Consider the following 14669-nt stretch of genomic DNA (forward strand, 5'->3'; position numbering starts at 1 on the left):
AGGCCATTGTGAGCTGCTGACGTGGCACTGGGAACCAAACCCAGGTCCTCTGGAAGAGCAGTAAGTGCTCTTAACCACCGAGCATCTCTCCAGCTTCCCGTTTCTAAGTTTTATTTTTTAAGGGAATACTTATTTACTTTGTGGGTTTGTGTCTGTGGGTGGGGGCACACACAGCTCAGGAAGTCGGTTCTGTCTCCCTAACTACATGAGCCCTGGCGGCTGTCCTCAGGTTGTCTAGCAGAGCCTTGTTGTTAAATCACAGCTTCATTGAGCAGGAGGCATGGGAAAGCAGAGTAGCTTTACAGTCACCGTCTGTCCACCCTGTGCATAAGCAGACACTTACGGTCTTAGTCTCGTGAGGACACAGGGCCTTCTGGGGTTGGGGGTGTCCCTTATCTAAGGCAAAAGCCTGGAAGCAGCCCATGTGCGTCATCACGGGGATTTGTCGAACATATCTTGGTATAACCTTATAATAAAATACAATATGGTGATTAGATGTGGTGACAGAACTGTAATTATTGATATGTGTTCAGTGAGAAAAGGAAATGATAAACCCTAAGAATGAGTATGTTTTTATAAATACATGTTGGCTTGTGTGTTCATGAAAAAAACTTCTAGAGTATCTAGTGTTGATATATCTAAGCTTTGGGGCGTCAGATGGTCTGACCTCATTTGTTTCTGAACTTTATTGGAATATACTTCATGTACCGTATCATTTATCTATTTAAGGTACACACTTAGTGATGTTTATCATACCCCAGGGTTGTGCACTTATCACCACAATCCTAGGACATTTTCATTAACCCTGGGCCACACCCTTACTTTACTTTCTGTGTCTGGATTTGCCTATTTTTTATACATTTCATATAAATTGGAATCATACAGTATATGATCCTCTGTAACTGACTTCTTGCATTTAAATATAATGTTTTCAAGGTAGATAGGATATACATAGACTATATAGCAGAACTTCATTGGTGTTTATGTCTATATAATGTTCCAGCTTATGTATATAGTACATTTTACTTATTCATTCTTCACTGGTGGACATTTGGGCTGTCTCTTCTTGCCAACTGTTATGTATGAGTTTTTGTGTCAACAGATTTTTTTGTTTTCATTAAGTACATAATTGATAGTAGATATAGCTGGATCATATAATGATCCTATGTTTAACCATTTGAAGAGTTTTTAGACTGTTTTTCAAAATGGGAGCAGCACCAATTTTACATTCATACCAATAATGTATGAGGTTATCACTAATATTTACTACCCATCTTATTCTCATAGTGGAGCCATAGCTAGCTCGTTTATATTTTCTAAGTTTTGTCAATAAACATTTGTTACCTGTATAATCAGGTAAGCATTGCAAACATGAAAGGTGTGGGGATACGCTCACAGTAAGACTAAGTGAAGAAAGGGGACAGCACAGATGCCCCAATACTGTGAGGCTCTGTGCAGCAGTCTAGACTCTCTTCCCCTCACTTAGTCTTTGTGAAGTTTCTCTAGTGCTGAGAAAGGCCACCATAGGCGCTCAGGGTTCCCCCACTGCACTGGTGTGTGACCATCCTGGTGTGCGAACAGGACCCTGAGGATAAGGGCCGCAGAAAGTCTTCTCTGTTTTTAAAGATTTCCCCTTCCTCTTTCTGAGCACACGTTAACCTCGATAAGCTGCTATAATACCCTGAGGTTGCGTTAGATCTAGTAATCATGATTAGCACAAATATGTTCACCAGTCCTCTTGTTTCTGTCCGTAAAGGGCTTGCAACGCAGTATTCACTGCCTTGGAGAAAAGCCAAGAAGCGATTGAAATTACGAGTGAAACCCACATCATACAGGTTTGTTCTTCTGGAGATTTATGCTTACAGCTCCATTTTGTTTGTTCTCAGCTTTAGGATGGTAGCCCTACAGTTTGGTTTTTCTTTTTGAATACAAGAGGCCTTTTTTTCCCCCTTGAGATGATTGTAAGAGCAAAATCAATAAAATACATAATTTAAAATAAACTCTGTAGATAAGAAAAGAGAATGATTACTTACAGTGCTCAGACATGCAGAAACGCCAGACCTTCCCTTGTTACCTCTCCGGGGTTTGTGGCTGGGCCCAACCGGGAGAGACTCAGGAGTGCTGCCAGCTGCCACACCGCTTTCTTCACTGTGCTTACTCCCTTTCCTCCGGGCTTTTGGAGGCAGGTGAAATTTACAGAAATTGACTAAAAACAGTTAAAATGAAGACATAAAAATCAGACTAGACTACCATTATTAGCAAAACTGGCTTCTATAAGATAGATGTCTATAAAGTTAACATGGCTGTTACTAAAAGATGCAGCTGTCCGGAGGAAGTGTTGCTTTAGTCTGGGAATGAACTCCACTCTGATTTCGGGTCACGGGGTCTGACTTATTATTTTGCTATTGTTATTGGTGGTGGCATTTGGGAGTTGGTGCTAAGAGGCCACACAGGCCAGGAGTCGAGGGCACAGGCTTCTGTCTGCCTCAGCCATGCATCTTTGGGCAAGTTACTTTCTGTAACTGAATCTGCTTTCTCTGACAAATGGGCGTGACAGTAACTGCAGCCACCAGCCTTTCCTAAGTGTTGAGGGCTACCCGGGCTCGTGTGTGGGAAGAGCTTACTCCCTTGATAACCACTGCCAGTCTCTGTTCTGCCATTTCTGTCTCATCGTCACCAGCACATGCTCAGCGCTCTCCTCCATTTCCCCTGTCTTATGTGTTTGAGACTTATGGTCAAACGTCTCATTTACAAACACTTCCTAGTTGGTAGCCTGCTTTCCACACCTTACTCCTTTGAGTCACACCAGAGAGGCATGTTGTCATTCTCCCCATCCAGGTGAGCCCGGGTGGATGAAGTGACTTGCAGGGGTCCAGAGGGCAGAGCCTGGTACTTTATTTCACTATAGCACCATCCGGGTAGCTCTGGCGTGGCAACCTGGGTCTGTCCTGAGACTAGGCCTTCCTTTGTCTTCATTGAGGGTGGAGTGGGCCTGCTGCCTTCCTGGAGCCCCAGACACAGCAGGAAGCCCAGCCATGTGCCTTCTAAGCAGAAGCTTCCCTGGATACAAAGTTCTTGTGGCTTTAGAACATTCAGGATGAAGCCCAAGTGGCTGAGTTTTGGGGGGCAGGGTAGTGCTTAGGTGGAAGGCCTTTGTTTTTTCAAAACATCCTTTAAATTCACTTCTTTTTTTTCTTTTGTCTCTTTCCAGTATGCAAACCCTGCGTTTGAAACAACGATGGGTTATCAGTCAGGTGAACTGATAGGGAAGGAGTTAGCACAAGTGCCCATAAATGAAAAGAAAGGGGACTTGCTTGACGCCATAAACTCGTGTATCACGATAGGCAAGGTAAGTGGAATGTTAGTACTGTTATCACCTCCAGGTAAGAGGGAGGACACCGCGTGGAACAGGTGACCTCAGCCCTACCCTCTCCCCAGATGCAGAAACTAAAGCCAAGAATGCTGTATGATTAACCAATACACGGAGTCCCTGGCATTGACCTTCAAATCATTGTTGTTATCTGGGTGGTGGCTGAATAAGTGGTGTTTCTAATAGCTGGACTTTTAGGTGGTAGACACTAGCACGTGGTTCTGGGTGAGGGTCGCCAGGAGGGAGCACTCCCTCAGAGCGCGTGAGCCTCAGTCATTCACGAGCAATTTTCAGACGCCTGCTGTGTGCCAAGCGCTGTGCTAAATTCTCCCTAGGACGATCACAACAAGCACGTTTCCCTCAGAGAACCCGTTTTCTACAACTGGGAACAGATGGAATCGTGGTTGCATGGATGAGAGGTCATGAGCACAGTGCTAAAGGAACAGGCAGGAGGCTCCCCTGTGGCCAGTCCGCGCCGGGGCTGTGATGAGGAACCCTGTCTCAAATTAAATAATCAAAGCCCAGAAGAACACAGAAAGAACAGGCTGCATGCAAGGGCTCAGTACCAGGACTCAGGGTTAGCTAGGCGCTGCTTGAACTCTCCTGTCTTCTGCCTTCATATTTTAAGATCAGGGTGCTGTTTGTCTTACTGGGAGTGGGCAGTCTTCTGGGGAGAGAGGAACAAGAATGCTCTGATGCGCTGTTAGATGATGTGCTCTCCCATGGCCATCCTGGTCTGTCATTTTGGTCCTTTGGTGATACTTGGAGTCAGAGGGTTTGTTGTTGTTTGAGACAGGGTCTCTCTGTGTAGATCAGGCTGCCCTCAACTCAAGAGATCTGCCAGCTTCTCCTTCCCCAGTACTGGAATTTAAGGTGTGTACCAGCATGCCTGGCCTTTATTTTTTTTTAAGCCAGTGGTTTTATTGTTGGATATCAACTAGTCTGAACCCTTGCCAGGCATGCTGGATCCTCTTACCGTGCAGAGGAGAGCGAAGGACCCCAGGGCATGCGGGCAGTGCATCAGGTGTGTGTACACAGCACCTCATTTCTGCTGGACTGACACTGCTGGGGACTGGTGCAGAAAGCCTCACACCTCAACAGCAGACACGGTCATGAGCAAAGTTCGGAAAGGCTGAGTGTCACCGGCCCTGAAAGGAGTCTGGCCGTTTGTCTAGGGCGTTTCAGAGCTTTTGGGGAGTGTGGAACAGTATTGCTATCCATTGTCAGTAACTGCTGGTTCCCTGAGGTGAGAAGGCAGACAGTGTGTCGGTTACCAGTCTCTACAGGGGGAGGGCTATTGGGTCAGAGGCTTTGTGGAGCCATCATGCTCTGGTCAGCAAGGAGAGCTCAAGTATCCACTGGGGCCCAGTCTGGCAGAAGAGAAGACTCAGAAAATGATCAGATGGCCAGAGCCGTAGGCATCATGATGTCACATGACAGGTGTGGAATAATCAATTTGGAAACCCTGGGCCAGAGGAGAAATCCCCGTGCTGTTGACGCAGAGGGTTGCAGACCCCATCATGAGAAATCCCGTGCTGTTGGCGCAGAGAGTTGCAGACCCCATCATGAGAAATCCCGTGCTGTTGGCGCAGAGAGTTGCAGACCCCATCATGAGAAATCCCGTGCTGTTGGCGCAGAGAGTTGCAGACCCCATCATGAGAAATCCCGTGCTGTTGGCGCAGAGAGTTACAGACCCCATCATGAGAAATCCCGTGCTGTTGGCACAGAGGGTTACAGACCCCATCATGAGAAATCCCGTGCTGTTGGCGCAGAGAGTTACAGACCCCATCATGAGAAATCCCGTGCTGTTGGCGCAGAGGGTTACAGACCCCATCATGAGAAATCCCGTGCTGTTGGCACAGAGGGTTACAGACCCCATCATGAGAAATCCCGTGCTGTTGACACAGAGGGTTGCAGACCCCATCATGAGAAATCCCGTGCTGTTGACACAGAGGGTTGCAGACCCCATCATGAGAAATCCCGTGCTGTTGACACAGAGGGTTGCAGACCCCATCATGAGAAATCCCGTGCTGTTGACACAGAGGGTTGCAGACCCCATCATGAGAAATCCCGTGCTGTTGACACAGAGGGTTACAGACCCCATCATGAGAAATCCCGTGCTGTTGACACAGAGGGTTGCAGACCCCATCATGAGAAATCCTGTGCTGTTGGCGCAGAGGGTTGCAGACGCCATCATGAGAAATCCCGTGCTGTTGACACAGAGGGTTGCAGACCCCATCATGAGAAATCCCGTGCTGTTGGCGCAGAGGGTTACAGACCCCATCATGAGAAATCCCGTGCTGTTGACACAGAGGGTTACAGACACCATCAGGCCACAGACCCTTCTATCGTTGCTCTCTTCGGGGTAGATAGAGATGCTGACTTGATTTTTTCAGGTTCACTTGTGTGCCTCCATGTATCCTTTTTCCTTCTTTCCCATAACTGCCTTGGGGGGGGGGCGTGGCTTATAATTTCCCATCTTCCAGGTAGCTAAGCTTTACATGGCCTTACCCTGTCTAGACATCTTGACTTTTCCCTTTTGTGGCCCCACTCCTCCCCCAGGATACAATCAATCTCTCTCTCCCTCTCCCTCTCTCTCTCTCTCTCTCTCTCTCTCTCTCTCTCTCTCTCTCTCTCTCTCTCTCTTTCCCTCCCTCCCTCCCTCCCCCCCTCATATATATATGCAGGATGCCTGTTAGTGCTGATGTGTGGCCTCAGGACCGACCCTCTGACCTTCCTTATTTTCTGTGATCTTCCTTCCTCACTGACAAACTCCACTTCCCTTCTGTTTCCTCTGACTATTACCTGGGCTCTGACCTTTGCCCCCTTGCTTTTGCCCCTCAGTACCCTGTTGTCACTTCAACTGTCCAACAATGAATGAAATCCCCAGAGTGTCTTCTAGTCTGTCCCTGTTGATAGGCTGTCCTCCCAGTTACTTGTTCTAGATCCCTGGAATAAACTGATCCCCGCTGTCTTGCCTCCTTCAAGTCTGTCAGCAATCCCGCTGGCTGCAACTCCTTTGCTCTGGGTGTGCACTGTTCGCCCCTGACCTGCTCCAGGGCTTCCTCACACCCCTGCAATCACAGAAGCCAAAGCCCTTCACCCCATACCGTGAAGATACCCTTTTATCATGTTGCCCCCTTAGTATGGTGTTCAGATTGTTTAGCCTAATGACCAAGATTCTGTGGTTGACCTCAGTCACTGTGAACAAAAGCCTCATGTGTTCTTTGGTTGTTTACCATGGGTAAGCATTGTGCCAGCCCTGGGACAGGACGGCTGGATGACAATGACTTAATTTTATGACAATGCTTGCCCAAGGGGATTACATCAATAGTCATAGAAGCCCAGCCTGGTATGTAGCTTGTGCCAGACAGCAGCAGGGAAGCTTGGGTGTGCAACGGGAGCTCAAGTGGGGACAGGACTGTGCAAAATCACCTGAGCCCCAAACAGACTGGCCACTGAACTCACCAGGTGTTGGCCTTACTAACTGTAAATCTCTGACCACGTTCTAAGGTAGTATGCTTCCTCCCAGGAATTCAGATTCATAATGATACATAATAAATGTCTTTGCATTTGTAATTAGTAAATATGATTCATGCTAAATACATTTTTTTGTTTACATTGGTGACTGGAAAACTTAGATTTGACATCGTTCCCCCAGCCAAGTCACTAGCTTGATCATCTGCTTTGGGGGCTGTAATACTGGCATGGCCTGTGAGACCGTGTCTGGGGGGGTCTGTCAATTGTCTTAGTTTATTCAGATAGAGCTAAAGAATATACTGGATATATTTTTCAATGTGCCAATGTCTTGGCCCTATTGACCTGCTGTTTCTTTCTCTTTCCTTCCTTTCTCTTTTTTCCATATAATGTGACAGTTCTATTGAGATGTAATTCTCACACGATACAATTCACTCACTGAAAATGTACAACTCATAGCAAGGCAAGGGATCACTGCAAGTCTGAGACCAGTCTAGTCTGTATAGCCAGTCCCAGGCCAGTCAATGCCGCACAGTGCGAACCCACCTCAAACAAGCAGACAAAACTACACATTCAGTGATGTATGTCCATTGTAGTTGTGCAAACATCAAGACAGCGTCCCACTTACCTTTGGGAGTACTCTTAGGGCTATTTCCAAGGTGACCCCATGGGTTGTGGAGATGAGGACCGCCTTCCTGCTTGGGGATCCCTCCTTAGTCTTTGCTGGTTTGGGGCCCAGCCTGTTTCTGGGCTGGCTGCACTCAGAACTGAGCTGTCTGTGGCCTGTTCTGTTGAGTGCTAGGCTAGCTACAGACAGAACTAGCTGGTTTTGACACTGTCTTAAAAAAGTGATTGTTTTCAGAGTTATGCCATCCAATAATCAATGTCTACCCGAGTACGTTAGAGCTCCACAACCGTGCCCTTTCCTGTTGAAAAGGTCCCCTGGCTGTTGTTATGTGAACTATTAAAAATCACAGCCCCATGGTTTCAGCTTCACCTTCTTGTTCTCCTGCTGCCTGAGCTCAAGCCTAGCTGTTGGGTCATCTCACCCTGCAGAGGGACTGAAACCCCCAAATTCCAGAAGGGCTAAAGCCGTGCAGAGTAAGAAACCAGTAGCAGCCATAGTACCACATTACCACAGTCATGGCCACAAACTTCTCTTCTGTGCCCCAGTCCTGAGGTTTCTACTGCACTATGTACTAAGGCAAAGTGCTAACTCCCTTCTGTTGTATATGGCCAGCCACTTGTTTGTCCCCAGCTGCTCAGCCCTGAAATAATCACACATATTATTTGCAATACTGTTTGACCGATAGCTTAAGAGTATTTCTGGTTAACTCATATTTTAAATTAACCCATCTCCATTAATCTGTGTATCACCATGAGGCTTACCAGGTAAAGTTCCAGTGTCTGTCTCCAGTGGGGCCACATGGCTTCTCTCTGACTCCACCTTCTTCCTCCCAGCATTCAGTTTAGTTTCCTCTGCCTGGCTAAGTCCTGCCTTGCTATAGGTCCAAGACAATTTCTTTATTTATCAATGGTAATCACATCATACAGAGGGAAATCCCATATCACCCTCTTCACTGCAGCCAGTGGGAGTGGAAAGAGGTGGCATCAGTGCATTGAAGTGGGGGGTTTCTCTCTTGCCAACAGATGACCAGGGGACATGTGATCACTTACACTGAGGTGACTTGAGAGGGTGAGGGAAGATCATCAGGTTACTTGAATTGCACTTGGAATTGGGATCATTTTCTATCATAAGTTCTTCCAAGGTGATTAATGAATTAGATCTAAAATGGAAGATGTTCCTGGGTTTATGTCTTAAACCCGAAGTGTAATGATGCTTACTTTCTACTTCTAGGAGTGGCAAGGAGTTTACCATACAGAAAAGAAAAATGGAGATAATATACAACAAAATGTGAAGATAATACCTGTCATTGGGCAGGGAGGGTAAGTGGAAAAAGCATTCTGCAATCAGCAGTCCATGTTTTGAATTTTCTTTGAATACTTAAATAAATTCAGACCTGTCCAGAGAAGTGTCAGAGGCCTAGAGCAGGTCCAAGTGTCTCACAGGATGGCTTCTAGGGGGCTGGTTCCTTGAAGGCCTTCCACTTGCCTTAGGACAGTCTTCACGATGGTAGATTTGCAGAAGACCTCAGTGTTTACATTCAAACCACAGTTTACCTCTGTGTTTATAAGCTTTTTATTTCACGGGGAGCAGTTATTTTTGCAAAGGCCTTTCACATTAGAGAAAAATGTTTTGAGTGCTAGCAGACGTGTTAGGACTGGAGCGCTCTCCCTGGGAAATGCGCTTGCTGTGCAGGCCTGAGAATCTGAGTTCTGATCTGTAGCACCCCCTAAAAAGCCGGTGTGGACTCACGCCTGAAACCTTATCATTGGGGGGTGGAGATCCTGGGGCCTCGCTGGCTAGCCAGTCCAGCTGTGAGATGGTGAGATCCAAGTCCAGAAGAATTAATAATGACAAAGTGTAGAGGCACTTGAGGAAGACATCACAGTGGCAGCTTCTGTCTCCACACATGGCCCCACAGGCCAGCATGCATGTGCTCACATACGCACATTGTGAACCGCAAATATATATGTCAAGAGCCTAAACTTTTCAGATGCCTTGTCTCAGAACCTATTCAAAATAACAGAGAAAGTTTCTAGAAAATCCTGAGTATGAATTATAGAATACCCAACAGTAAAATAGACACTTGTGTAAATGGAAAATTAAGTTGTGCGGAAACTCTTACTGTACTAGTAAATGGAGAATATAAAGTCAGCCCCAGTATGTGGTGCATTCCCAGAAGGGAAGGAGGTGAGAGGAGGAAGTGAGTCCCAGCTCCCTGCAGGTCCCTCTCCAGCCAGGCTGCTGGCTAGTGGGAGAGGCCGTCCCTTTTCTCTCTAAGTGAGCTCTGCTAGCACTGCACACAGTGGTGGCTCCACTTTACACGTGAGGAAACCGAGTCATAGAGAGGTTGGCTTCCCGGCCCAGCCCTGCCTGCCATGTGTGAGGTGCCTGGTGCAGCCCTCAGTGCCGACGGCACCGCTCACGTGCTGTGTCAGCAGACTCCGCTGCCAGTCGGCGGTTGCCTCGGGCAGATCTGTGGGCTCTCTGTTCTACGCTGCTCTTTTATGTCCCTTCCAAATCTTCCCGTGATAAGTATATAGGGATCTGATTCTGGGGGTGGGGTGAGGAAAACTGAGGGGACAATAAATAAATGGGACACGTCAGCGGCTTCCGTGCTCAGCCCTCGGCGTTGGCTAACCCAGGCTGCAGGAACTCAGCCTGTGTGGCCTGCTGCTGCCTCCACGAGTGACTGTAAGCAGACGCTGGAATTCGGAGCATCTGCATCGACACTTGTCAGAACGGCGTCGGGCACCGAAGGCTAGCATGCGGCACACTGCTAGCAGCATATGTGTTACTGTATTGTCTGTGTCGTAACTGGGGAAGGAAAAGACTGCCGGAGTGGCTTCCTTTCTCCCAAAGTCATAAGGGGGTGTTTGTAAAGTGCTGTTCATTTATTGGCAGCCTTGGCCACACACACACTTGGAAGAAGAAATGCTTTCAAAGTATTTTATATATTGCTAAAGGGAAATATTCTTTTCATGATAAAACATTAACTATGTTTACTCCAAATTAGAGTCAGGAGGAAAATAACGCATTGTTTTCTACTTACAGAAAAATTAGACACTATGTGTCCATTATCCGAATGTGCAATGGCAACAGTAAGGTAGGCAAGGCGCCCCAGGACCTGAGCGTTCCGAGCAGGGATTCTAGATGATGAAAACTAATGGCTTGTAAATTTATTTCTAGGTTGAGACAGTGACTGAGTCTGTCCAGACTAACAGTCAAACAGGTATGAGGCCCCGTATTCATTCTTAAGGCTGAGGGTTTGGGGGAGCTCACTGCCTTGTGCAGTGGTGGGACCGTGTTCCAGCGCCAACACTGCCCCCGTGTGTGGATTGAGCTGGAGGACCTGAATGCTGCGGGTGTCTCGACAAGTGTCTGGGCTGGGTGCTGGCCTGGGTGGGAGAAGGGACAGATCCAATCAATGATGACTCTTGTGTGTATGATGAATGAAGTATGAGTTTATAACCTGAGCTGAGCTTTAAGAGGCTACAGGGTTGAGTGGCATGCCGAAGTATGCTGGCCGGAACGTCGTCTGTGCTGATAGTGGTCACTGCCATCCCATAGTTGGACATGGGGCCGCCAGGCTCGCTTCATGTCCTGTCTTCTAATTATGCCTCAGACACCATTTGTCCACTGCAAAGGCCTTTTTCTATGGCCTGGAGTCCTTGTTTCCTGCAAACAGAAGTCATGGCTTTTGCCCTCACAGACTTAAGGGGATAGGCGCTGGAGCAAAGGAAAGTGTTGCCCGGCCCCAGGAGGAGGACAGTAAATGAGGACTGGCAGAGTAAGTCAGCATGAGGGGTTTGAGCTAATGCTGGTCCTTAAAGGCCAGGGAGGAGTCAGGCCTTTGACTGAGAGGGATCGGAGTCTATTGTGTCACAGCCGTTCACAGAGAAGGATGCGGTGGTCACACTGTGACGAGAGGAGAGCAGACACTGGCCAGGGAAGTGAGGTGACAGGAAGAAGGGTAGTGAGGACAAAAGTGATGGTGTCGGACTAGGAAGTCAAAAAGATCCCACCTGAGCCTGGAGATTCAGGGCATGGTCAGTACTGGAGACATGGACATCCTGTGTGGTCCTGTTTACTGCTGTACAGATCTTGATTTAACAGCTGCCGGTTCCTGGTTCCTGCGCTCTTTAAAGGGGTAAGAACCTGAGAAGCAGATGTTTCTGACCAGAAAAGTGTCTGCAAGTGATAGAGTCATGGAACTGCTGAGACAGGGTGTGTGGGGAAGTAGGAGCGTCAAGATTACTGTGTAGTGACAGTGGAGGTGTGAGGTAAATCCCTGTGAGTTCCTGAGAGAAGGGAACAAGAGAGTCACCACAGCAGCTGAGGGCAGGGAAGGTGCTGCGTAGGCAGGGCTGGATGGCGCAGAGGTGCAGGACATAGGGGTCACCCGGGCAGGTATGCAGGGACTTTGACTTACACCTAAGAGCTACTGAGAGCTATCAGTGTTCGGGCTCAGAGGAGAGTGAGGCAGAAGCCACGCTGCTGGAAACTGTGGGGTCAAAATAGAAGTGGCAGACAGAGCCTGCCACGGCAGGAGCTCTGTGCTGCAGGCTCATGGGGCACATTGCTTGGTTTTTTTGCTAGTGGTATTTTGTTGGTTTTAGTTCTTCAGAATAGCCCTGCAAAGTGGACATGACTGTTATTAACCCTCCTTTATTACAGAAGAAGAAACAAGAGTGAAGAAAGTTAAATGACAGCCTAGAGCTAGGCAGCTAGGAAATGACAGAGCAGGGATGGGCGGTCATCAGTGATGGTCGGAAGCACAGGCAAGGTAGGAATCTGCCCAGCCTCATGGTGCGGCTCCATTTGTACCGACAACTGCTGCCTTAGGAGCTGCTGCTGTCACCCACATGAGCCACCCACCTAATCCGTGCATCTCTGGGCAGCAGAAATGTTCTGTACCTGACGGTTTGGGGCTGTTTTGTCTCAGTGGGGCAGGTGGGACTGTCAGGCCGTGGACGGCAGAAGTGGGGCTTCTTGGAAGGAAATAGAGCTCCTCACAGATTGGGCCAGAGTTAGGAGCCCAGGGAGGCCGGGCAGCTGTCCCCTCTAATCAGGACATGCCGCAGGAACACCAAAGCTGGCACCACTGGCTCTGGCGAGATCCAGGTTCAAGGTCTTGCTTCTTGTCTCACTCGCTGCTCCAAAGCAGACTCTGGAAAGGCCACCTGCTACTTAGGTGTGGGGTGAGGGAGCCCCTGGTCTCCTCCCTTCTGTAAAGGGAGGTCCTGGAACTCTCCCCAGTCAAGAGAAAGACATTGAGAGTCTGGAGCTTAGAAAAGTATTAAAGTCCACACGTTACAGTTCTGCTAGCCTGTGTGTGATTTTCAGGTGCTGCTGTACCTCACTGGAGACACAAAATGGTTGTAGTGATGGGGTATAAAGTAATTGTTCTGACTTGACAAAACACGGTAAGCTTTGGTTTAGGCAGAAGAGGGTAGGCCAAGGCCTTAGGTACTTCACAGGTCTTCTCATGGCCTGCCAGGGCTGGGACCATTGCTTATAGAGGTCATGTGACAGTTCTCTGAAGAGATACAGAGAGCCTTCTCAGGAAGAGTGGCAAGTACCATTGTGTAAGACTGGAGGTAGCCAGGGAGCTTGGGGCTGGCAGGTAAGCATGGCTCCCAGGCCTGTATTGCCCAGTGCCTGAGAAGCATTCCCGACAGGGTTTTTGGGAGCACAGGATCTAGGATTTACATACATCTTCTTGGCCAGAGATAGCCCAGATGATCTCTTCCTCACCTCCATCCTCACCCTCACTTTGACCCCGTGCCCTGCTGCCTAGCTCTCAGAGCCAACCCTCAAGAACCATGTAGGGAGCACGTGAGAAGGTGTGACACCCACAGAACAAAGCAGCGTCCTGAATGGGAGCGGAAATCTCTAACACAGGGGCCTTCGAGGGATTGCCAGGATCTAAACCACAGCCCGGCTTAGGTGTTGCCACAGGGCAAGTGCTCGGTAAATACTGCTTGAGTGGCTGAGAGGGAGCAGATAGGTCACAGCCCACTCACTAGACAGCCCTGAGAAAGGAAACACTCACCACTGCGTGTGGGTGAGAGGCAGTGCCCCTTGAAGGAGTGAGCAGGCCGTGGAGGTATCTCCCGGAGGATTTTGGGTTCCACACAACAGACCTTTCGTTTGCACACGTCCTTCTGCAGGTGGCGAGCGGAGCAGACGTGCAGTTACCGGGCATCTGCGGTGCGCTGGCTTTGTTGCCGGCCTCCCAGGAAACACTGCTCTGCTCCCAGATTGTTGGCAGTTGTCTTGACGGGCAATAGTAAAGCCAGTTGTCTGCACGGATGGGTTGGGATGAGGAGACATACGGGAAGGTTTCCTGACGTTTACGGTACCCACGTTGCATCTTCCCAGAGAAGCAGAGTTAACTAGGGAAAGGAGGCAACATGAGAAATGTGCGTTCTTATGTAAGTAGTTTGTCGCAGAGTGTAGGGGTTTGAGGGATGAACTGATACAATATAGACTTCATGGGAGAAGGGCTTCATATAGAGAGTAGGGCTGGCTGTAGGAAATTGACTGTGTCTAATGCCTGGGGGTGAAAAGCAGAGTTAGAAAGGACGAGTTAATGACTTAATTTGCAATAACTGGAAAGTATCCAAACGGAGATGACCAATGGCCCTTCAAGATGTGAGTCAGGGATTCAGGAGAGGATGAGGTAAAATGGCCACGTGGGAATTAGAGCTGCAGGAGGCAATGAGGGTTTTTGTTTTTTTGTAAAGAAGGTTGTGTTTGCTTAAAAGAGAAGGGAGTAGGGCTAGAACCTAAGAAGCCAGTCTTAGGAAGTGCTAGGTGGACAGAGAGCCAGGGGAGTATGGTTTCTATAAACAGAAGTGGCCAGAAAGAGGGCTCACTTGTGCCTAGCAAGATGTTAGCCACAAACAGGTCCCCAGTGGCCTTTGCGAGTTTACACGCGAGCACAGAGACGAGACTCCTGTAGAGCTGCGCATGCGGCTCAGGGGTAGAGTGCTCACCTAGCTCACTCAAGGCCCCAAGTTCCATTTCCCGCACTGCAAACCAAACCAGGGAAAGAGCCTTCTCTGTGGTGCGGAGGAGCACTTGGGGCCTGCACTGGAACTGTGCCTCGGCAGAGGAAGAAGAATCAGGCAAGAGGACCAAGAGAGGCAGGGATGCTCCTACCTCTGGGGAGGACTGGACTCGGGGCCTGCC

General features: G+C 48.6%; 1 protein-coding gene across 1 annotated transcript in view; it reads left to right on the forward strand.

Moving 5' to 3' along the window:
* Window positions 1-14669, forward strand: part of Pde8a (phosphodiesterase 8A) — a 98011-nt gene that overhangs the window by 66893 nt on the left and 16449 nt on the right. Inside the window, exons 7-11 of the mRNA XM_075953053.1 lie at window positions 1757-1835; window positions 3212-3349; window positions 8706-8794; window positions 10527-10578; window positions 10662-10704. Coding sequence (XP_075809168.1) covers window positions 1757-1835; window positions 3212-3349; window positions 8706-8794; window positions 10527-10578; window positions 10662-10704 — 401 coding nt within the window. The remainder of the gene's footprint in view (window positions 1-1756; window positions 1836-3211; window positions 3350-8705; window positions 8795-10526; window positions 10579-10661; window positions 10705-14669) is intronic.

The sequence above is a fragment of the Microtus pennsylvanicus genome, chromosome 18 (genome assembly GCF_037038515.1).
Source record: "Microtus pennsylvanicus isolate mMicPen1 chromosome 18, mMicPen1.hap1, whole genome shotgun sequence".
NCBI classification, from domain to species: Eukaryota; Metazoa; Chordata; class Mammalia; order Rodentia; family Cricetidae; genus Microtus; species Microtus pennsylvanicus.